This window comes from Mixophyes fleayi, chromosome 2 (genome assembly GCF_038048845.1).
Source record: "Mixophyes fleayi isolate aMixFle1 chromosome 2, aMixFle1.hap1, whole genome shotgun sequence".
Classification (NCBI taxonomy): Eukaryota; Metazoa; Chordata; class Amphibia; order Anura; family Limnodynastidae; genus Mixophyes; species Mixophyes fleayi.
This window is the reverse complement of record NC_134403.1, coordinates 262752917-262778846: the sequence shown is the minus strand read 5'-3', so window position 1 is coordinate 262778846 and position 25930 is coordinate 262752917. Positions and strand designations below refer to the sequence as shown.

At 39.1% G+C, this 25930-nt stretch overlaps 1 protein-coding gene across 18 annotated transcripts in view; it reads left to right on the top strand.

The window, feature by feature from the left end:
• Nucleotides 1–25930, top strand: part of PLEKHA6 (pleckstrin homology domain containing A6) — a 132805-nt gene that overhangs the window by 78455 nt on the left and 28420 nt on the right. For 11 of the 18 annotated variants that reach the window (XM_075196078.1, XM_075196075.1, XM_075196080.1 and 8 more), the window contains exons 1-10: nucleotides 5387–5433; nucleotides 8263–8334; nucleotides 8425–8533; nucleotides 9718–9822; nucleotides 11493–11565; nucleotides 12204–12304; nucleotides 13778–13953; nucleotides 17399–17815; nucleotides 18148–18646; nucleotides 20026–20112. In XM_075196078.1, coding sequence (XP_075052179.1) covers nucleotides 5402–5433; nucleotides 8263–8334; nucleotides 8425–8533; nucleotides 9718–9822; nucleotides 11493–11565; nucleotides 12204–12304; nucleotides 13778–13953; nucleotides 17399–17815; nucleotides 18148–18646; nucleotides 20026–20112 — 1671 coding nt within the window. In that variant the 5' untranslated portion in view covers nucleotides 5387–5401. Of the gene's footprint in view, nucleotides 1–5386; nucleotides 5434–8262; nucleotides 8335–8424; nucleotides 8534–9717; nucleotides 9823–11492; nucleotides 11566–12203; nucleotides 12305–13777; nucleotides 13954–17398; nucleotides 17816–18147; nucleotides 18647–20025; nucleotides 20113–25930 lie in introns of those variants that run through there. The other 7 variants (XM_075196073.1, XM_075196066.1, XM_075196074.1 and 4 more) reach the window with 3 other exon arrangements.

Sequence of the window (25930 nt, the reverse complement as noted above, 5' to 3'; positions counted from 1 at the left end):
CTTGGTGAACAGCCCATCCCAGTTTCAAGGAGGAAAAAATACCAGGTGGCCATAGTGCCTAAAATACTCTTCTGGCACCTAACATTTTGGAGTCATTTTATCAGCAAGATCTTCTAAAGAACCACCTATCTTGGTTTCTGAATTATTTGTTATTTTGTCCACCAAAATATATACTGTATATATATTTCTGTGTTGACAGCTAGAGCGAGAGACAAACGGACAGACTGACTGACTCACTGGACCATTTTCTCACAATATACTCATTGTATGTTATTTTAGATATTTTACTGTGCAATAAAATTAATAGCTTAATATGTGCTGTATTCTAAAAAGGTTGTTTTGAAAACAAAAACCTGTACTGTCTTTTAGTGTTTGTGCTATACCTTTAGTTTATTAGATCAATAATCACATGATTATGTGGTGTCAGAACTCAAAGGCTTTTAGCAGCTTGGTGCATACAATGTTAAATGTAAATATTCCTGTGTGGTAGGTAAAGTGTTAAATTAGTATATTCCTCCTCCACCTCCAAATTCCAGTAGTCTTTGAGCCCCTTCCATGGATATTGAGGGGCTACAGATCCTGGTATTGTGTGTCTGGAGGGGGTGCACATTCTTGGAGCTGTTATTAGCTCCAGATGTTTCTTCTCAGTCTCTGGAATCTGGGAAACACCTTATCTTCTGCAGCCTGTTCCAAAAAATACACTTAGGCTGGTCCTGATGTGAGTGCAACCCTAACAGAAAGAGACGGGGGAGGGACGAATACAGTGGAGAAAAATAGAGTCTTCTATGAGAGACAAACCTTAATAAAATTTACATATATCCTAGTGATCAGTTATAATGTTCTCACTTGCTGTTACTCAGCTGTAAATTTTACACTGCTGGCAGTTCACGTGTAGATACAGTATTTGCACAGAATGTTGATGAGAAGTGTTGATCTTAACCAATGTTTCTTTAGGGCCTATTATAACACTGGTTGACATATTTAGAACAGAACTTGAGTCCTAAAAAAGGAGTATCAAGTATCAACAAGAACACTCAAAGTGCATGCACAAAATATTTATCTTGTAGTGGCACTAAAAAATTACAATAATCAATCTGCAACAGTTAATCTAACCCTTGTGCCCACCAATACTGCTGTAATAAAAATTATACATGTAAACTTACCTTTCCTTCTACTTCCACACCATTAATATATAACTCATATATTCACCAACTGTGCGCCACATGCCCCTCTGCTCACCTGCCTGTGCATGACCTGCACTCCTCAGCAGCTTGTGTCCAACATACCACGTCTTCACATTAGGCTGTGCCCCCCTTCACTCTAGTCTGTGCCCCCCTTCTATCTAGTCTGTGCCTCACATGCCACCTTCTTCATTAGTCTGTGTCACACATGCCCTTCTGCTCATCAGCCCATGCCCTATATGTCCCGTCCTCACATGATTTTGCCCAACATGCCTGCAATATCGGTACCATGTGAGTGGAGTGGTCACATGACATTGTGATATCACATATCACAGTGACATTAATGTGAAGGGGAGCTAGCCACATCTGTAGCAGTAATTGAAAGTATTAGAGCGCATTCCTACATCTGAATTAAGTGGAAGAGCAGCCACGTGCCCACCCCACTCTAGTGTGGGTGTATAAGGGGGGCAGGGGCGGCGGATCTAGAAATTTTTTCTACCCGGGGCGATTTTAGGGGGGGTGGGAGGGGATTTAGGCCCCGCCCCCTTTCTGACTTCTAAGGCTGCCGGCGGCTGCACACTATGTGCAGGTCCGCTCGGCAGTGATAATGTGCTGCCCGGCTGCTCTGATTGTGTTTTAAACACAATCAGAGCAGCCGGGCAGCACACTGTCTCTGCCGAGCGGACCTGCACAGTGTGCAGCTGTCGGCAGCAAGCCCCTGCTAGGGGGGGGGGGGGGGGGGACGATTGCCCCGAACGCCCCCCCCCCCTGGATCCGCCACTGAAGGGGGGTAGTGTAAGGGGGGTATTCAATTGTCCGCAAGTTTTTTTTTTTCCCTGCAGCGTAAAAACTAAATAAATCTCCCGCGGGTTTTTAACTGCATTAGCGACTGTTTTTAGTTACTGCAGCGCGAAAACTCGTGCAATTCAATTGAAAAAGAGGTAACGTTGCCCCCGTGCATTAACCATTGTGTTTGCGAGTTTTTAGGGGAGTGAAGGGGAGTTTTAACAAGATCATGTAAAAACAGCTTTAAAATGATAATGCGGTCTAAAAACAAAACTCGATGAATACCCCCCTAAATGTTTGTGAAGAAATTATACAACTGCATTGTGCATTTTTTTAATACAGTCCTGTGTAAACAATGTCATACAATGTTTCAGAATTTTTGTTACAAATGTATCTCATAGTTTCCTTTAACTCTTACTAGCAAAAGTGACACAGCTGTTGCCTGTTGTTGATTTTTAAATAAGTAAACATAGATAAACAGTGATGAATATATGGGATTATTGAGATTTGAATGGATTTATTGCTGGGCACTAGAATATCAGCAATGATATTGGGCAGTCAGACAGATATCGCAACTTGTCTCCCATAAATGACTGCAATGCCTAATGGATATTACTATCAAAACCAATTGGATGATTATTGGGCAAGTTGGTATATACTTTTGGAAGATGACCACACTCACAGACTCCAGTTATGCTGCAATTTATCCTACGTGACTCATGTTCATTGGATATTGATCCTGTTGTTTTTGCCGAATGGAACAATCTGCCCATGTGTGTCTCTCTTGAGCATTGATATTAGTTAGTTGATAAGTAGGAAAAAAAAATTGTCTTTACACAGTGAATTTATGGTTTAGTGCAGAGTGTGAGCCTCTCTTTTGTAGACTGTGATTATGCCTTAAGGTGAATCTTTTGTTTGGAAAGCTCATAACACGTGTTTGTTGCAGTTTTCCTCTCTCTCTCAGTTGCTGCTGTGTACAAGTTAATATAGTGTAACCCAGAGGTGGGCAACAGGTAGCCCTAGGGCCGCACGCGGCTTTCTGAGCCTTCTACTGCGGCCCTCAGCTTCTTCCTGCTTTATTGTCAGACTTGTTTGTTCTAGCATTTAATACTTGTTTAAAATGCCTGCTGGTATGTTATTACAGATAGGTGTCTCTTTATTTGGCCACAGGCGGCCCTCAGAGCCTTCACCTGCAGCCCCAGCTACTTCCTGTTTGATTGTCAGACATGTTTCTTCTAGCATTTAATACTCGTTTAAAATGCCTGCTGGTATGTTATTACAGATAGGTCTCTCTTTTTTTTTATTAAATGCACTATTTTAACTTTTTTTTTTTTATTACTGATAGTAATGCTAATTTGCAGCTCTTTTGAAGGTTAGGGGCAGCACAGTGGCCTAGTGGTTAGCACTTCTGCCTCACAGCACTAGGGTCATGAGTTCAATTCCCGACCATGGCTTTATCTGTGTGGAGTTTGTATGTTCTCCCAGTGTTTGCGTGGGTTTCCTCTGGGTGCTCCGGTTTCCTCTCATACTCCAAAAACATACTAGTAGGTTAATTGGCTGCTATCAAAATTGACCTATTCTTCCTTGTGCAGATACATTAGCTCTAATCTACTATGTGTTTTTTTCAATTCAGGAAAAATAATTATTTTATATTATGCATTTCTTCTATATGTCTTCTAAAATAACACTTGCCCTATGTTTAACCTCTAATTGGAGGACGGGGTCTATTTTGCACATTTGACCTCAAAATAAAACCCCACAGTAGCAGACATTTGCCTAAATATAACGTTTTCCAGACTGGCTCATAAGTGACATAATAAGAATAACGCATATATGTCTCCATAAATATACCTTTTCCACTAATATTTATTTGCTGTTTATGCATGAATGCCACCATTATACTAGATTGTTAGCTCTTCTATAATGGATGTTCAATATCGATTGATGTAGAAATGTTAGGAAGTAGTATTAGTGATATATACACTTTTTGCTATCACTTGACTCATTGACTATAGTCACATTAATCTTCAGCATGGAGCAGAACTAATGTTGTACACATTTCGTAATAGGTACTATTTATAGCAAGGAGATTGATCCTTGATAAATGATGCTATAGTTGTTTAAGGTAGGGGATTGTCTTGCTTTTAGCAAGTGATTTTAGGTTAAGGCGGGATGGGCTAGTTGAGGCCATCACAGCAAAACCCTGTAATGAAAGGATTAAGGTCACAGGAGACTGGAAATGTGAGGGAAATCTCCCCCCTGCTGGTGAGCTATAGATCTACACTTATGTACTTGCACAATTTTGCAGTCAGTGCTGATAATTAGCCTTAGTTTATCAGAGAAGTGGAATTTAATATACCTCTTAATTATGTATTATTTATTATTCTTTATATAGCACCAACATATTATGTAGCACTTTGCAATGAATAATCTCTCACAACGGTCCTTGTCCAAGTAGAGCTTACAGTGTAAATTCTCTCCCACCTAAACATACACATGTAATATTAACCTGCCCACCAGGAATCCGGGGCACTTCGAGGAAACTCATGTAAGCATGGCGAAAACATACAAACACCACAGAGATAGTGCCCTGGTAGGATTGGCCCCAGCACAGTGAAGCAGTGATGCTAACCACTGTGCCACCATACCTGTATGTGATCTTGGTCCCGTAATCCATCTAAGTCCAAATAATGCACAGTGGCCCTAAAAGTAGATACCTAAACAATTACATTTAAAAAGTAATTAAAATATTTGTCATGTAAAAATAAAGGCAGTCCGGACCTCATTGTCACCTTCTTGTGACTTTGGCCAAGACACTGACATAGGTTCATGTCATAGGCTCCCCAATCACATAATAAACAGAAACACAAATGCTTTCCAAGGCATTATCATAAAACAATGTATACAGCAACTTGGTAGATATATATTGTGCATATTTTTTTTTTACAGAAGTCTTTTAGTTGAGCTATTTACCTGTGCTAAAAAAGTAAATGTGGAGCTTGCTATCACTTTCCATAACTCCTGCTCGATATCATTTTTGCATTGGCTTCATCAATCATTTTAATGAAATTAAGGCAATGTCATGTATTCATGGCAAATTCTACAACTGCAGTACTAGAATAAAGGCATACGCTTTAGCAGTTTCCCACTGTAGTCTGCAATATCCCACTTCAGTGACCAGCATCATGAATGTAAGGCCTCTGCTACAGTCCTCTCGCAGCGAGCATGGTTGAGTAAGCTGATATGTCCCGTGATTCTTAAAATTGACTGTTAAGTAGATAGAAGCTGAGAGGTAAAATAAGCTTTATTGCTTACACAAAGTGGCCTGCTTTCCTCCCATTTATCCCTTGCTGTATCCTTTTGTGCCCTAGACACAGGCATGTGCCTCCCCCACATCAGCTGCCTCCCACATCACCTCTAAGGTTTGCTAGAACATGCTTAAGTTTCGTGTTGGCGGTAGGGACAGGTACGTACCTACTTCTATTTAACCCCCTTATATGCTGGAGCTCTACCAACAGACTTGGCAATATGAGTTGAATCAGAGGCATGGGTATGTTTTATGATTTAGCACCCCAGAAGACAAGGTGAAGAAGGCAATGCTGCATTGCAGTACTTAATGCTTCAGAAGCAGCTGAACTCACTGCTTTATAGTTTTACAGAATAAGGTCCCATTCCTTTAAGGAAATGCACCGTGGCTTCTAGGATATGTCATACATTATTTTTGAAGGTATTTTCTTCCATGTTGTTTTTATTTTATAAAGAGTCTTCTCATTATGACTAATGATGAGATCCGCTAATGTGATGCCCATCGCAGCCAGGTGTCTCCTGTCACCTTCTATTCCCAGTTGTCAGGTGGAAGCCACACAGGGATTAGTAACAAAGCACGACAGGAAAGAAGTGAAGATAAATGCTGGTGGAAAATTCTGAGTGAATGAACCTTGCTTATTGTCATATATATTTAGTTAACTGCTCACTGCAGGAACCTTCCTTCTTCGTGAACCAGAAGGGCGATGACATGTTAGACATCAACATTTTAATCTTTTCTGTGATGCAATATGTATGTCCGGCTGTTTTGTTCTCTAACACCACCCCTATAATTGGAGTAACAATAATATATTAGTAACAATGCTAATATATTGCTTTTCATAGCACTGAGCAATTTACAAACAATTACACAATGGACACAGAATTAAATAATTTAGGGAGCAGGTATTTGACTTATAATTAGGACAGCCATAAAGTTAGATAAGAGTGTTATATATGTTGATGTCTGTTTATTGTCACCATGCACAGTTTTGTTCATGCACAGGGTAAACACAAGAATGCTTGGATTGAGCCCTGATGCTATTTTTGTTTGTGACATTCCTACTGCTTAGACTTGTAATTAACTTGCATAAATTATGTGTATGCAATCCGTCAAATGAAAAAAATGCAAACGTAAGCACTTAATTTAGAGGTTAGAAATGAAGTGCATTGCAAAATAATACCACTGAGAGTCAACACAATTCTGTCCAGTGACTTTAAAAATACAAGAAAAAGTTATTATTATGGTATTTGGATGGAAATAGATGGTAATATATAGCTTTACATATATTATTTCTCTGCATACTACAGAGGTGTGTCAATTTCTAAAATCTTATGTAAATAAATAATTATACCTTTGCATTAGCATCACATTAAGAGCTTATATTATGACTGTATCTAATTAAATGTATTATTTGTGCACTTTACCAAACCAGCTATTATGTAAATTTAGTGTTTATCTCTCGTTACATGTTTTATGTTGCAAGATACATTTTCCAAACAATGTATATACGAAATAGAAGTTGGTATCATTCAGAAATATGGTATATTTATGGTATTTTCTGGTCACAACGCTACTGCCTTTCTAACGTAATCTACTCAGGACATTCATACATAAGACACATTATTATTTCATTGCATTTCTATAAAATGTTGACCAAATCTATGACTGATGAAGGAGGGTGTCGTTATTGAGGTATAATTGAGTAATGGACAAGGTATTTATTTATTTTTTTATAACAAAAGTATACTTACTAAATATGGCTATCAGTTGTAAGTCTGGAATAATAGTTTTGCATTAAGGTTAAATTATTAAAAACACAAAATATCAATACATAAGGATGAATTAAAGTGAGATGTCATTCACACATAATTGCACATTGAACAGACAACATATTTACTTTGTTTGTACTGTTGTACAGCTACTTTTGTGCTCACCTTTTTACATTAGCATGAAGTTGGGAATATTCAGGAGTATTAATGAGCATGTGAACAGCGCATGTACTGGTAGGAACATGACCAGTGTTCTCCTGTGACAGCATCAAGTTGACTGAGTTCATTGGCTCTAAATGATCACATGAGCTTAATATCACACAAATTTCTGTCCATACTAACAGCTATGATCACATGAGCTTAATATCACACAAACTTCTGTCCATACTAACAGCTATGATCACATGAGCTTAATATCACACAAACTTCTGTCCATACTAACAGCTATGATCACATGAGCTTAATATCACACAAACTTCTGTCTATACTAACAGCTATGATCACATGAGCTTAATATCACACAAACTTCTGTCCATACTAACAGCTATGACATTTGTGACACAGAAATGGAGGCAATGGTATTTGTGTTAATATATTTACATTACAGTTAGGCTTTTGCACAGGCTGTACTATTAAAGCATTCTTCCAGTCCCCTCTAATGGGCACATTTGTCCAGACTCATGGAAGTTGGGAGGTACAGTGTAGTGTGTCTGTCCCCGCTCACGGTGGTAAGCGAGGGGCAGGTGCCTCTGGTGCAAGCAGCAATTCAAGGGTGTTTTGCTAATGGCTGATGATGGCCAAGCACATCTCAGAAGCGTTAGACACGCCCTTGGGGTGTGGCCACACCCATTATGGCATAGTCTCACCCCTTCCTCATAAGTGTGTTTTCATGTCCTGATTAGGGAGTTGGAATTGTTGGGAGGTATGTTAATGTTAGAAGTTTAAAAAATACAATTTGACAATAAGATATTTTTGACCTATCCTGGACACACAGGAGATGACAGATAAAAGGGACATCCATTTTTTAATAGCCAACTGTCCCCTTACTTATACCACCAATACTTGATATAGAGATGTTTGTGAGTTAAGTGTTATATTGACAGGATAAATATTCTGGTGCACATATACAGCGATTGTAACAGTGAATGTTCTATACACTACACCTAACATGTAAAGATATATAGCTTAGTTATCTTGTCCAATATTTTTGTTTTTCTAGCCACAATGAGCATCTTACCACCATTTTGCACCCAGTGAGTGGACTGATCCCGAGGGAAAGTGGACAACCGGGGTAAGTGTGAGATTCCATTCCCTAGTAGAGTACTTACTATAGGATTACAGCTATGTTGTATTCTCCTGTGATCCGACCTTTATTGCCCAGGTCTGAGATGAACGCAGAGGCAGGTGGAAAGCGCTCCACTAATCTAGCCAACGAGAACTCCACATTCACCATGGTATCAGACGCCCTACCTGATGGTTCTAACATAAGGGTGAGCTTTGCTTCTATAGATCATACATAGCTCCATTCTCATATCAGTGGACTTACTTTGAGAGAAGACTGACTTGTTTTATGTTAAATAAGTTCAGAAAAGCTGCTTTTAAAATAGTTGCTGCTGTAGAGGCTGCCATTTAATATAATATATTCTGTAGTACAAAAATCGAAAGCTATTGTGGCACAACCTTGCTGTGTTGGTGACACGTATCAGTCCAAAACGAATCTGTATACACATTTAGGGGTATATTTACTAAACTGCGGGTTTGAAAAAGTGGAGATGTTGCCTATAGCAACCAATCAGATTCTAGCTGTCATTTTGTAGAATATGCTAAATAAATGATAACTAGAATCTGAATGGTTGCTATAGGCAACATCTGCACTTTTTCAAACCCACAATTTAGTAAACATACCCCTTGGTCTCCAGCATGTTAGAAATAACATGTTTTAACTTAACTACAATTAAATTATAGGATAATTATAGTTATAACATGGATACATTTATAATAATTATAGGATACTTATTATAAATGTATCCATGTTTGTGAATATGAATGTATTATTTTTAGATTTATTTATATTCAATTTAGATTGAATCTAAAAACTGCAGGTGTCACTGTGAGTGGTTAATTCATATTTTTGTTATTTCGTTATTCTTTTACCATTGAGACAAAGTAGATGACAAGATTGTCAGCGGACTTGCTATGCCGACATAAATGAATTATGGGTTTTAAACCAATTCTTTTTTAATGGCACATGATGATGTGTATATATAGCATTTAACATTTTAGCATGTACCTTGTAACACAGGAAGTGATAGCATTTTTGCAGTGGCAGCATTGTAGGGAGTCAGCTGATCAATCCCATTAGATGCGCACATTTTCAGGTACTACGGTACCTCAGCATCGCAGATTTTTCCTCGCAACTCTTTGGGGTGTGCAGAGAAATCCGCAATGTTATATCAACGCAGAATGCTTTCATGAACGTTCTGGAGGCACTCCGTGGCTAATTGAATTCCCGCTTTGTGTTGTGTTGTACACCATAATATTGTTATCTTGTAACACTGGTGGTCCTTTTTATGCTAAGAAGCAAATACCAGAGCGTATAGGGCAGAGGCACTGGTGTTTTCACAGTATTGGGTCACCAGGAGGAATGACACAGCCTATCCTTTGTTTCTCAAAGCCGTCCCGACCGTCCAAGAAAGGAATTGCGTTTGGGAAACGTTCCAATTCCATGAAGAGGAATCCAAATGCAGAGGTCACTAAAACAGGCTGGTTGTACAAACAGGTGAGTGACAGATGTATAAAAAAAATATATAAATAAAGATTAGATAGAAAAGACTAGTAAGTGCATTACACAACAACACTGTTAATTCCATCAGTTGTTCCAACTTACAACTTCCACCTTACAGCCGTTGTTAGCAGATATATGAACTGTGTCCTTTTTCATGCAATAGTATTTGTTTAGAACTTTTTATTTCCTTAGTACAGTATTTAGTTCATTTCAAATTACTCCTGTATGAAGCCACTTTAATTGTTACATTTAGTTGTGTCCTTATTTCTATCACTGTCCATCTTTTTACCCTGACTTGTGTGTCTGTGAGGTGCAATGTGCCATGCCATCTTCTCTTTCTACACTTTGGGCTAGATTTACTAAGCTGCGGGTTTGAAAAAGTGGAGATGTTGCCTATAGCAACCAATCAGATTCTAGCTTTCATTTTGTAGAAAGTACTAAATAAATGAAAGCTAGAATCTGATTGGTTGCTATAGGCAACATCCCCACTTTTTCAAAAGCGCAGCTTAGTAAATCTAGCCCTTTGTCTTAGTTTGGTTTCTCTTGTTCCCACTGTATCTCTTTTAAGTATATGTGATAAGAAGCTGAATGTCTATCTGCGCTACTCCCAAATGCAGCTTCACTGTTCTAAATGAGGATATACACTTCCCAAATAATAAAATGCAACAAATAGTGATAAAACCTCAAGCGCTTTTGGTGTTCTTACATATCAAATAAATAAAACAATACTTAAATTCAAGGGAGTTCAGATTCTTCTTTGTTGAAGATCACTCCTCATGTGGATAATCATGTGAAAAAAACAAACATCAAGAAAACATAGCGTGATACTGTTTCAATAAAAAATATCCAAACAATGCATGTATATTGATATATATGTGATAAATCTTCTGGGGTCACTTCCCACTCAGACCCCTTCAGGCAGTGCACTTACAACAACAAAATTAATATGCGCTTTCAACATATATAATGAAACATGAGGTGCTGTCTCTGGATTTTCCCACCCCTCTTGTGATTGTACTCACCAAATATTTCGAGATGTGATAGACGTTGTACACATATTCTTTTAGTATTCTTTTCTTATAGATGGTATTCTCCAATTGTAACGTGATAAAACATCCAAAAAGTGTTCCAATAAAAAAGTATATCTTTAATTTATACAGCAAAGAATAGAAGCAGAGCTATTAAAACATAAAAACATAGATAAAATGGACTTCCTGGGTACAAAAATCAGGTGGATTCCTACCAGATTATTCTAGATGTTGCGCAGGGTACAAATCATTGCAAGTCCTAGGACATTTGCATCATTGTCTCCTATCCAAATAATATTCTGGTAGTCAATTCTTTTATCACCATCTCAGTCCACAGGCCTTTATATCCAGACCCCAGAAGATTTAGCACATATATATCAATATACATGCATTGTTTGGATATTTTTTATTGAAACAGTATCACGCTATGTTTTCTTGATGTTTGTTTTTTTCACATGATTATCGACAGGAGGAGTGATCTTCAACAAAGAAGAATCTGAACTCCATTGAGTTTAAGTTTTATTTTATTTATTTGATATGTAAGAACACCAAAAGCGCTTGAGGTTTTATCTTTTAAGTATATGCCTCTTGTGCCTTTTCTTTTCCTTTTATTGTCCTCTTCTCTGTTGTCCGCAGGCCAGTTCTGGAGTAAAGCAGTGGAACAAGCGCTGGTTTGTCCTTGTTGATCGTTGCCTCTTCTACTACAAAGGTACATAGCTCAGTTCCAGCACCAGTCCAATTGGGCTATTTTTTTTATTAAAGCGTAAAACCAATTCACTGCCAGAACAGATGGTCTGAGGACCTCTGTTCCCATCTGTTGATTGGTCCCCGTTCCCCTACGCTCAGACATGGAGCAGGTGGAGTTTGAATAATTTAGCAGGTTCCTATTGTTTTATGTGTTCTTGTGAATGTACAAAAGCCTCCCACACATTCTTCTCTCAGGTAGCGTGAAAGTACTGGGATTAACTCTGTGGGGGAAATATTTATTTTGGTAGAATCCATGAAAGCAGCACGGGTTCTTGGAGAATACTGTGGCAGTGAAAGAGTTATGTCAGGTGTCTAACCACTAGTTTGTCGTGACATATGTCAGCCTCCCACTCTCTGTGTCTGTACAGTATAACACTTTGTAGTAGCTCTATCCCTTTCCCTATTGTATAATTCTGCATCAAGTGTGTTTCTGTCTTCTTGTCTCCATTTAATTCAGTATCTGTGGCTCGGTCTCCACTTTTTCTTTATGCATGTTCTATTTACACCCTGCTGTCTTCTTCACTTAATTCATTGCACTCATTATTTTATTTCTCCCCTCTAGACCCTTTCTTTCACATTTCTCTTCCTTTTCTAATTCAGATGAAAAAGAAGAGGGGATTTTGGGAAGCATTCCCCTGCTGAGTTTTCGCATCGCCCCTGTTCAGCCATCGGATAACATCAGTCGTAAATACACCTTTAAGGTTAGTGGAATTCAGGAGCAGAGTCAATATAGCACAGGTATTACCTGTAGATGTGTACATACTTCTCTGACGCTGCCTCATAGCATTTTACAACTGTTATTTTCTTTCTGTACAGTGATAAAATGTTCACACAACTACATTTTGTTGTGCCAGCGAGTCTCCCAAAAGTGGTTCATACTGTAAAATAGGGGTGACTTTCTCAGGATTACAAGAAGAAATGAGCTGGCATCTGATCTGATATCATCCAATACTTATGATTCCGTGTTATAGGACTGTTCTTTCTTAGGACAAACATTTGCTGATGACAGTGACACGTTTAAAGAAAAAACATTGCTAAGCAATACTAAATTATACAGGAGTCTGTTCTGTCCATGCTATGGTTACATGATCTTAGTATGCAAATAAGGCATGCTCTATACACAAACTTTATTATACTCATAAAGTTTGTTGGCTTCTTTATGAAAAATATTCATTATTTATTTGTATATACGTAATCTATTTTTGGCCTATTTGATTTATAAACCAGCCGTGTATCAAAAAGCATTAGGCTTAAAAGATGTGCATTTGGCATTTGTGGGAATCTTTAAACATGACGCTGTCCTTAGTATATTTTGCTCTTAAGATATCCATTTTTATTTTCTGTGCCAACAAGTCATATAAATCGTGCAATTCATTTGAGCTACATATGGGGGCTTCTGCTTTGAGTGATTTAAGCCCCTGAGTGTATGCTGCCTCTCTCACCTGTTCTGTCTTCCCTCCTGTGCTGGTGAGAGGATCCCATGGAACGTACCCCTGCCAAGAGCCTGCCCCCTGCAGAGTCGCTGTGCTAGGTAGTAAGTCCTGCTGTACCTGCTGCATGCTTACATTACCCACCCACTGCCTGGCAGAGGCCAAGCTTGCATGCTGCACGAACATTGGTTTGACACACAGAAACTTGCATGCAGCCAGTCAGAGTGTGCCCTTTGCTTGAGGATGGCTAATGACTTAAATTGCCATTACGATGGTTCCTGGAGAATGTAACTTTCCGCACAATCCACTGGGAATTCATGCATGGGGAACTACATTCAAATACCCAATGGCATAAATAAGTATTTGGTGAATGTTTAACAGAACAAGGAACAAAATGCATAAACATCAACTACTTTGTTGACTCTTAAAGTATTGTTTTGTTATTTTTTACTATACTGCTATTATTGTTTATAGAGATATAGATTCCTTTAAATTTCAGCACATTTGTGCAATGAGAGGTTTACTTTGTCACATACATAAAAACTACACCATGGTCACATATATTAATAAAGCAACATAGTATACACAAGAACATAAAAATAAATTTAGTGTGATAGTCTAAAACACACACATGGGTGAACTTGGGAATATTTAACTATACCTGTATTTATTTGCATGTTGATCTGTTGTTTTGTATTCATTACTGTGTGCCCTGACTCCTGGCCACCTCTCTTGTCCCAACAGGTAACAGTGTGCTGGGTGGGGGATGAAGCTTTCCATAACGAAGCCCAAATGTCTCGACAGGCAGAGCACGCTGGCATCCGCACTTATTACTTTAGTGCAGAGAGCAGAGAAGAGCAGGAGTCTTGGGTGCGAGTAATGGGAGAGGCATCACATGTCCAGAACCCTCCTACTCCTAGGTCAGTTTCTGATCAATAATGCCTCTGCCATCACATGCTGGCTAACACTGAGTGTTATTAAGTGAATTAAGTTATAAACCTTTTGAACTAGTTTAGACTCTTCTGAAGCTGTACAGTTCTCTGCTCTAGGCCTTCTCAGTAAGATTTTATAGAATTGTACTTTGTGATAATAACAGTTGATGGCTGTGATTCAGCTCACACTATCTGGAGCTATTTCATGTACTTTGCATGAATGAAGGATACATTTCCACTGAACATTTTTCGTAGGTGGAAAATAACTAACATTAACTCTGGCAAACCAATGTGATCTGGTTGTTCAATCTCCAAACTATCAGATCTGGGGGTAAATGTATCAATATGCGGGTTCTTCAACACCCGCGTGTTCAGCCTCTTCCGCGATTAAATTTCAAGCGGCGCTGCATTGTAAAGGGTTAACTTCCCTTTACAATGCAGCGCCGCTTGAAATTTAATCGCGGAAGAGGCTGAACACGCGGGTGTTGAAGAACCCGCATATTGATACATTTACCCCCTGGAGTTTTTTTGCTATACATATGACTGCCACATAGCTGACTGGATTGTCCAGTCTCCTCAATGATGGCTTAGAATAGCCATTTCTGAACATCAGATGCTAAAATATTGAGCAAATAAATCCTCTGCTTCAAATATTGGGGCATAAAATACCTCCTAATTTGCAATCAATTTATTTCACTATTTATCCCCCTTAGATTACTAATGATTTAAAAAAATTGAGCTAAACTGAATATTTCATGAGCAGAAAGGATAAATACATCTAAATTGCTGGTGTTAGCAAAACTTTTATTCTTATTTTGCACTTTACCAGTTTTTATATATAATTTATGCTTATTAAAGCTATAGTGCCAACCAGTTTTGTTCATTTAGATCAGATTGCCCCAGAATGACTGCATGTGATTCTATGGTATTCAGCCAAACTCGTGTGACCATATTGGATTATCAACTGACTGAATCTTAAAGTGTGTGCCCCGCTTTAGGGTCTTCCCAAAGGAAGTTTTTTGTTTTATTTGAGGAAGAGACATATGATCAAACATACTAGATGAATAAGGTGGAAACATCCAAACTAGCAGAATGAACTGTCAGATAGCAATGCAGATAATGTTTACCTGTACTGCTTTGTCAAAAGATGGGGTCATGGTTTGACCAAATTGTCCATAATACAAAATCATAAAGGAATATGATCCGTTATAATGAGCATGTACACAGTACAATTGTTGGTTAGTTTCTTTCTGTGTGTGGGCAGCTGTGAATGAATGAATAGATGCTAAAAGCTTGAATTGTCAGAAAGGCAATCAACAAAAAAACAAGCAAGATCCCCAAATTGTGTTTGTTAATCTATCTTGTTAGCAATGTATGTTGTGATATCACAGACAGTATTGGGCAATTGGCCCGATATTGCTGCATGTATGGCTCACAAACGACTGCAATGACCTGATAATGTTTGTAAATACCACTGGAATTCCAGTGAAGTGGCCAGACACCATCATGGCTACTCTACATAATTTACCCTAAAGCCTAATATCCCCTACACTTTCTTATCTAGAACCTTACAGCCCCCTACATGTCTCTGCCTCATATACCTCAAATTTATAATACCAATCTGTGTCCCCTATGGTGTCCAATCTAGAGACCTCCTCACCTGGACATTCTTGCAACTTATATGTGGCAGCATGGGTCATTCCTGCTGCAAGTATGGATTCCAGAGCCTCTTCTCGAGCATTGCGAGCCGCAGGCAGACCAGCATCCAGGGGCGCGGGAAATCCTTGGAAGCTAGGAAGTTTAGCTCTACTAAAGGTGTAATTGTCTTTTAAAAGAAAAAGGGGTATTTTTATATTTTTCAAGTAAAGTCAGCCTCTATGGCAGTGGTTCCCAAACTTTTGCAGTTCGCGGCACCCTTAGAGTCTCCATAATTTTTTCAAGGCACCCCTCCAAAATAATTACTGAGCAGTCCCGTTTTATAAGTAGTTGGGGCAAAAAAACGTAATAAGTATTTAGGTCAGGACCGAAATACTTATTTAGTTGTATGCAAAAATAATACACATAAATCCAAGGGAAAAGAATATTTTTACATATTTCTGTCAAAGAATAATTTACAGCTAACTCACACTGTGCCCTCCTTCATCTCCACACACTCTGTGCCCTCCTTCATCTCCACACACTCTGCCCCTCCTTCATCTGCACACACTCTGCCCCCTTTTCATCCTCGCTCTGCCCACTACTTCATTCTTTTGCCCCTCCATTGCTGTTTCCTATCACCATTCCCCTCTGTTTCTTTACTTGCCATACTTGACCTTCTATTTCTTCTGTCTTGCCAACTCGGCGGTGCCTGGGACCCAGCTAGGTCTCGGGCGCCGCCGGATTGATAAGTTTTTTTTGTTGTTGTTTTTTTTTCCTCCTCCTGGCCACGGCACCCCTGTGACAGTCCCGCGGCAACCCTGGGAGCCGCAGTGCACACTTTGGGAACCTAGGCTCTATGGGTTATAGGACTTCTTTGAGTAGTAAATTTGCTTAACAATGTAATTAATGAGGGGAGAGTGATAATTACAGTAGTAGGCTGTGCTTAGTGGTGATGCGTGAACTGTATAAATTGTGCTTTGTGAATTCTTCTACAAGTTTAAATTATTAACACGAACTGTAAATGTGCTGCAACTCCAGATCTAATAACTCTCAAAAAGACCACAACTGTAAAAGGGACTTTCATTTCCAATGTAAGTACACAAAAGGGTGTCTTTCAGCAGCAATTCCACATACAACTTTTTTTGCTTGCTTTTTTTAAATAGCAAATTTTACCTATATGTTAATCTGTACGGCTGTTATTGTCTTACTCATGGAAGCATTTATTACTGCTTCAATAAAGGAGAATGTCACCTAATGAGTTAGAGCCAGTCAGTCACAGAGCTGCTCGGTAGTCATGTGATGACAGCTGTGAAGATGAAACACATATTTACCTATCTGTTCTGTATTCACCTACCAAATAAGTGTAAGCTGTTAAGGACAAGAAACTCTTCCCTGTTGAATTCTAAACTCTGAATTTGTTGTCCACATTTTGTTTCTTTTATTTATTGTAAAATTGCTGACTATGTTGTTTGTTGCAATATTAAAAATCTTATCCAAACATGTAAACTGTGATACATTGGTTACCTGCCATTTGAATAGAAGTATGATAACATGATATGATGATAACATAAATTAGTGTACACTACTGAATTATGACACGTCTCTCTGTCATGGCAGCATCCAGTAGGGAGGGAATGGTGACATTAAATTACTTCCTATGTAGACAGACTTTCTCTGTAAACAGATATGTTCAGTTCTGTAAAATAGTAAAAGACATTTGCTGTGATACGGATAAATTATCCTTTTAAAGCTTGATTACTACACAACTGATTTCACCACCACTTATGATTTGCAGACTAGAAAGGCAGGACAGTGAAAATATACCCCCTGTGAGAGACCGTGATCCAGAGACGCGAAGCCGCGGTGAGGGGGACGGGAGAGGTTCTGAAAAGTTGGAGAGGAGATCGGAGTGCAGAAAGGACCCACTGACTAAAGTTAATGGGACAGGGGCTCCTTCTGACAGACTTGCTGACCTGGAGCCACCCAGACACTTACCCGAGGGGGAACGGCCTCCACAGCCCAATGGATGGGGATTCATGCCTTCCCCAGGTCGGCCAGCCAGTACAGCCTTTCCAGAGGGTAATGGGCAGCGAAGGGGAATCCCTCCACGCACCCATCCGGAGAAAGTGGCACAGAGACAGAACTCCATGTCACAATTGCAGCAGTGGGTCAATCTACGCAGGGCAGCAGCCCCTACTGAAGAAATGCAAAGGTGGGGAAATGTGACAGAGAAAAATAGACATTGGTAGAAACAATCTGTATCCGAAAGTAGAAGAATAAATGCATTAAAAATGAGGTAGTAAGACCAGGACAGTTATCTCCAGAACTGTAGATATACCTTAAGTTTCAATAAAATAATGTAATTGAACTTCTTTGTGTATGAGTACAGAAAGCAAAGCAGCTTAGCTTCGAACTAAGATAACTTTGGGTGTGTGATGACAATAGTGTTGATTCGTTATCAGTTCTGTAACTTCTAGTAGATAGAGCAATGATTTATAATGCTAGATTTGTTCTGATAAATGCAACATCTGTGTTTTTTCACAGCCCCAACAGATTTTTCCCAGGATCACACCGCATGCCTGATTACTATCCTCAGTACCCTTCTCAATATCCCGATGGTTATCAATATTACACCCCAGCAGGGTCACGACCAGACAGCATTTGTTCCATGTCAGCTTTCGACAGAGGTATACCTCAATGGGCTTTGGATGATAAGCGTCAGGTTCTTCGCAATGGAGCACCATATCAGCAACGGGACTGGAAGGAGCCTGGTGTTTATGGGCGTCCTGCAGAATTGTGGGGCCCTCGTCCAGCTTTGTACTACCAGGAAACGGATGCTGCTTGTGGATCTCTCCGCCGCCTCTCCCTGCAGCCTCGTTCTCGATCAGTACCCCGCTCTCCAAGTCAGGGGACTTACAGCACTCGTCCAAGGGTCTACTCTCCTGTGCGTTCCCCGAGTGCACGGTTTGATACTGTGTCTCGGGATGAGAGCTTTGGGGACCAGGCTGCATATACCATGCGACGTTCAATTAGTTCTCCAAAGGTGAGTGTGTTTATATGCATGAATGTATTTGATACTTGCATATAAGTATAAGGAATTTTTCGTATCCATATGTTTATGTTTTAAACAAAAAAGTTGCAAATATTATAATCTGTTGTAATATTTTTTAATGCAACTGCTTAATTTAGTTTAAACTGTCAGTAATGCTGTTGATTGTAAATTCACAGTCAAGTGTGACTAAAATATGAAAACACATTTATTGGGATGCTGCAAAACTGGTGGGGACTGGTTTAAAAATAGAGGTGATCTGCAAAGTATGAAATTTAACACAATGATGAAGCAGGGAATGTTAAAGCTCCTTTCTTTCGGATTGTGGCTATTGCAAAGACCGCTGCTGTCTTGCAGGTGTTAGTCACAGAGGCTGATATATTTTAATCACTTAACTATTCTACAGAAATTAAAACAATGTTTAGATTTAAAAGCTATTTAAACATTTTGCATGACAACTCTGCTTGTCATCAAAGTATGATGTTTAATATGTTATGGGGAATAACTGATAATTTTTTATCATTTATATAATGTTTGCTGTCTATAAAAATCTTTAGTGAAAATCTATATGCTGTAAGAACGCAGCCCATCAAACACCACTAAATACACAACTCATGTAGAGTTGGACGCAAGTCCAATTGATCAGCGCAAAAAGCACTTTAAGCCAAGGAACCCTCTCAGTTTGCACTCCGACTGAGAAGCATCTCCCGCTTGTACCTCCCTGCGCTTAGAGAGGTGGAACGGGGGAGTAGAGGGCGAGCCTAGCAGTGTAAAGCTGTGTTCACGCTCTTTACATGCTATGCTGAGTTTAAAGCAGCGGGCGATAGGTCTCTAGGAGACGTATCTTTTTGCATTAAAAAAAGTAAAAAAAAGTGATATCAGCTGCTAAGAGAGCTTTCAGTATAGATGGAACATGATCTGTATACATTGGACCTTGAAACATTGTAGAATATGTAAGCAGAAAGGGAGGGTGAACTATTCCGCACTAAAGATAGATTAAGACTCATTCCTTAGATATTGATAAATTTTAGGCTATATTGTCTATTACTGAACTGTAGATGGTGCACGACCAGAATCAGGAAATTTTACTTTTAATGGAAAAATCAGATTTTATATTGTTTTTATCTTTTTTTTTTTTTTACACATTTTAATATTTCTGCTGTTTTTCAGGTAATTATCATTATAGGCAATTTTTAAGTATAAATCAATAAAGTTATGATTTTTATGAATAACATTGAACTCTGCAGTGCCTCCATATAGAATATTCTTCTTTTTTTCTCTTCCTTTCAGCATTGTGGAATATGTCATATATATGTTTACATTAATATCTGAAAAGAGGTACAATTATATAACTTGTTCATCTCTTTTGTCAGTATGACTATTTAGGCGATCGTCGACCTGTGCCCACAGGAGTGTATTCGTATAGCTACCCATCGTCCCCTCCTCTTCATGACAAAATGGTAAGTTGTACCATAGTGATTAGGCGGAGAGCATTTACCAGTAGTTCTATGGGTTTGAGGATGCATTGCAATGTCATAGAACACCTAGCACACCTTAGTTCCTACACTTCCTCTGTAGTGCTCCTGTCCTCGCTGTGTTTCTCTGTCTGCTGGCACCATCTCAAATCCCATTTCTTGTCTTTCAGTCTTCTGCTTTTTCTCCTTGTACATCCATATAGTGGAATACTATAAGGTGTACTAGAATTCACATCATTATTCATATTACATAGTTGCCGACATTAAAAACAAATGAACAGGGATATTTTGTTGCATCCAGGCAGATAACCTGCGATACTGTATGAGAGGATGTTAGAGCACTACAATCCCAGTCATGCCCTGGGTACTGGATGTGATAATGGTGTATGTTTTATCGTTTAAATGCTCACTTTCAGTAAATATCTTAACTTGCAAAGAGAATAATAAGGGAAAATATGCAGAAAAAAATAGAAATATCGTTGTGCAGTTGATCAATACTGGAAAACAGGGACATTTACCTTTACAAAAATGTGTAGCTATATATAACTATGTAACTTGAACTGGATGATAAGGGATCTGTTCCTAGAGTGTTGCTGTATTCTCATCAAAGCTGATGGATGAAAACAAGAAGTGGTCTTAAGTATATTTTCTGGGAAGCATTGTATGTTATTATTAATGAAAACAAATGGTGCAGGAAAGCTAACACAATGTTGTCAAATACAACATAGAAACTTAAGAGCAAACCATCATAACAAAACAGCAAATACTTGGTGCTTTTGACTGGGGAAAAGTGTCCATGTACTAGGAGTGAGCCGAGTGTGGCCCAGTGGTCGAAGTGGAAATTTAGAAGTGGCGGTATGAAAATTGTGATGGGAATTTAAGTGAATGTAACTTAATAGTGTTACAATGAAGGCAGTAGGAGAAGTGGCGGTATGACATACCACCATTTACTCCCCCACTGGTGCGGATGTAATGGAAAATGGGAGAATGCGGATACCGCAACCAGGAGAAATGAGAATCTGAGTTATTTGTTTTTAAGTTATCACAGTTTCTGGATCCTATAGCAGCCCATGGAATATTATCAATGATCAGATCATATTTGTGCTATTTTCAACATTATATTATAGGATTTTTAAATATTATGCAGTGTATCTGCTAGGAATGTAAATATTTTGAAAACAACAGTGCTGAGCGAGTCACAGGGGCAGGGTGTTAGAGGCAGAGAAGGTGAGGGGCGGGCATCAGGAACTTAGAAGTTAACCTTAAATTACCTAGGTACAGCTGCCTGGATATGTACCTGCAGATGCTTTATAGTGCAAATGGAGAACAAAATATTAGGTCAGTGTTGTGATGCCTTGACGAGTCGCACTACACCACACTACACTGCTTCTTTATTTGACCAACAAGCACCCTTCCAGTCAGAGGCGGAACTGGCGAGTTATGGGCCCCGGTGCAGGGGAGGCAGGGAGGAGGAAATTGGGGCCCACAGCTCACTAGTTCCCCGCACCGCACCTGCTGCACCAAAGGTAGTTCCACTGCCTCCAGTTTCTTAGAACTACTCCCACAAACAATGACTATGTGTCTAGTAGTGCCTGATTGCAGATGCATCTGAGGGTGGAAAGAGTAAAAGCCCCACCACAGTCCATTTCACTGTCACTCTATGACCACCTCATGCTTTTGTCCTATCTTTTTATTTTATTTTGCTGTGGAGGGAGCCACATTTTGGTGTTAATTTCATCATAATACTGAGGGGACATCTGGACTGTCTTTATTGCATGTCACACTTTTGTGTGTTTAATAGTTTTGAATACATTGGTCAAAGTATACCTTGTGGGAAACGTGTTTTTCCCCAAAAGTACAAGAAGATGCAAAGTGCACTATAATACAAGTGCATTATAACCAGCAATTGTACATTTGGATGTGGTAATTAGAAATGTGCTTTATCATATAATGTGCGCCTTGAAGATGCAAAGTGCAATGAATGTATAGGACAAGGCCTGGTCACTACAACCCCTGTTCAGTGGCAGAATTACCATTGGTGCAGCAGGTGCAGTGCATCGGGGCCCATGGAGACAATTCAGCCTGCTGCATGGCAGATACAGAGGGTCGGGGGCCCCGGTTCCCTCCTCCCCGCCTACATGCAACGGCCCACAGCTCGCTACTTCCACCTCTGCCCCTGTGGATGTGTATTATGTAAGTTCTTTTGCTGGGAGAAAAAGGCTCTTCCCTACACCTTCCTTCCAATCCCACACTAAACGCAACACCCCCATAAATTCCCTGATCCCCATTAATTTCATGTAAATAGTTTATCCTGCACAATAAAATCACCCCCTCCCCCCAGAGACTGCCCTCTGTATGCACAGATTCATGCATTTCAATGTCATAATTGTGCAAATATAGGAGCATTATGTTTCTAATTTAAATATCATTTTACTGCAGGCCTCCATATTTGCAGCTTCATACATTTTACATTTGTTTCATTTTACATCATACTTTTATAAGAATGTTTGCAGCTACAAGCAAGAATAAGTAAACAATTCTTCTAAAATATATTCTGGACTCATTGAACAATGTCATTCAGGTTACAGAGTCAGCAAATTGCTGAGTTTGTGAATGTATTAGCTGTTCTGAGAAGAGATTCTTGGTCAACTAATAGAGTTTGGCAACCTAATGGTCCGCTTAAGATTCCTGATGCTGAACACGATACGTATTAAATTGATTCACCGTTTGAGACTTTCACTGCATGCAAAATAATAAGTAAATAACATTTTATTTTTTTGGTCAAATACAAGCTGTTCAAGTAAGAAAATGTTTATCTACTTCCATTGAAGGAATACACAAATCTACATTTAAACTATAACAATAAACAGATATTTGCTTTCATTAGGGGTTGTTACAAAAATGCTAAATTGAGCAGCAGATGGCTGCTTTTGCACAAATACATCCATTTCATGTGTATTGTTTTGATACTATGGATGTACCACCTGGATTTTCAATGTGGTTTCAATGTATTCTAGTTCCTTTTAATGTACAGTCATGGCCAAGAGTTTTGAGAATGACACAAATAATATTTTTCATGAAGTCTGCTGCCTATGATGTCAATTTGTATATACTCCAGAATGTCATGAAGAGTGATCAGATGAATTGAAATTAATTTATAATAACAGACTGGAAGCTTTAAAAGGAGGGTGGTGCTTGAAATCATTGTTCTTCCTCTGTTAACCATAGTTATCTGCAAGGAAACATGCGCAGCCATCATTGCTTTGCACAAAAAGGGCTTCACAGGCAAGGATATTGCTGCTAGTAAGATTGCACCTAAATCAACCATTTACCGGATCATCAAGAACTTCAAGGAGAGAGGTTCAATAGTTGTGAAGAAGGCTTCAGGGTGCCCAAGAACGTCCATTAAGCGCCAGAATCGTCTCCTAAAGTTGATTCAGCTGCGGAATCGGGACACCACTAGTGCAAAGCTTGCTCAGGAATGGCTGCAGGCAGGTGTGAGTGCATCTGCACGCACAGTGAGGCGAAGACTTTTGGAGGATGGCCTGGTGTCAAGAAGCCACTGCTCTCCAGGAAAAACATCAGGGACAGACTGATATTCTGCAAAAGCTACAAGGATTGGACTGCAGAGGACTGGGATAAAGTAATTTTCTCTGATGAATTTCCTTTCAGATTGTTTGGGGAATCTGGAAAAACGGTTGTCCGGAGAAGGAAAGGGTAAGCGCTACCATCAGACCTGTGTCATGCCAACAGTAAAGCATCCTGAGACCATTCATGTGTAGGGTTGCTTCTCGGCCAAGGACTCACTCACAATTTTGGCTAAGAACATAGTCATGAATGGTACCAAAACATTCTCCAAGAGCAACTTCTCCCAACCATCTAAGAACAGTTTGGTGACGAATAATGCCTTTTCCATCATGATGGAGCACCTTGCCATAAGGCAAAAGAGATAACTAAGTGGCTCAGGGATCAAAATTTTGGGTCCCCCGCCAGGAAACTCCCCAGACCTTAATCCCATTAAGAACTTGTGGTCAATCCTCAAAGAGGCAGGTGGACAAACAAAAACCCACAAATTCTGACAAACTCAAAGTGTTGATTAAGCAAGAATGGGCGGCCATCAGTCAGTATGTAGCCCAGAAGTTGATTGACAGCATGCCAGGGCGAATTGCAGAGGTCTTCAAAAAGAAGGGGCAACACATCAAATATTGACTCTTTGCATAAACGTGTATGTAATTGTCAATAAAAGCCTTTGACACTTATGAAATGCTTGCAATTTTACTTAAGTATATCATAGCAACATTTGACAAAAAGGTCTAAAAACGCTGAAGCTACAAACTTTGTGAAAACCAATACTTGTGTCATTCTCAAAAGTTTTGGCCATGACTGTACATAACTACTCTGGCCCTGATTTTGAGTTAAAAGCAAAGCAAAGAAAAGGAGCAACTTTGCACCTGGACAAACCATGTTACAATGCAAGGGGTACAAACTGACTTATTTTTTTGCACGCAAGGAAAATACTGGCTGTTTTTTCATGTAGCACACAAATACATGATAGTCTTATTTTTCCACTGAAGTTAAAGTTGATTTATGACATGCCATATCCCAACTATAAATTTGTCCCTATATTTTAAATTTACCTCCCCCTCTAAAGCAACATGGTTTTACCCAGGTGCAAGTTTTCTCCTTTTCTTTGCTTTGCACATAACTCAAAATCAGGCCCTCTGTGTGTAAATTGAAAGTGCAAATGGTAAGACCATAAAAGACCATGTGTAATTTACTTAGTTTAAGATAACTGTAACTTCCGTGTGTTCAGCCGAAGGATTTTGAGGTATTTAAGGATAGCATGCCATCTGGAGATAAAACTAATACAATGAGCTTATTAGTGTTCCACTTGAAAATTGCTCGCCAACAGTCTAATGATACACAGTTATCTTTGAATCCTGGATATACAGCATCAGCTCATCACATCATATTATATGAGAACATATAATTAATGTTATATGTTCTCATATCACATGATGGGATGAGGAAAGATACATAACAGCTCTCATATTGGCATCTTAACACTGGGATGGCGTAACGAGTTGGGAAGCAGTTCACCATGAGATACTATAGGAGAATTTGATGTAAGCCAACCAGTGAGTAGCTTCACTTTGAGCTGCAGCCAATCAATGAACTGTATTTAAGTAGCAACTCAGATGACGTTTTGTGGTGAACTCAGTGTGTCGTTGACTACCTCCCACGTCTCATACTTATGCTGGTCTGTGGTGTACCTGAAAAGCTCTAATTTTTGTGTCAATTTTTACATTTTGTAAGCCTGAGCCATGTTACTTTAAAAAAAAGTCTTGTTTTATTTTGCACTATTTTTGGAGTAACACTATTCAGTCTTTGTGGAATCCTGGTGACTCACTTGGAGCCCATGATATTGCATAATTTATAGAGTTACCTTGGATTGTTTGCAGTTATATGATATATTGTCTTTATTTATGTTTTATTTACATCTAGATACAATCTTGGGATGTGTGATTAGTACATAATTCTCTCATCAATGAATGCAGTGGCTAAATTATTAACCAAAAAGTCTGTTGACAGAATCCTTTGTTCATACAGGCTCTGTACTTTCCATGTTGGTAACCAATGAGCTGTAATTGTGCTTGAAAAGACTTCACGGTTCATATAGAATCCTGCCCCAGGGTTTTGGAAAGTAGGTAGTCTGCTTAGATTCTGCTGAAGCTTTTGATTCACTGCCACATAGGATGTTAAACTGAAAGATATAGTACTTGGGGAAGCTGCCAGTATCTAG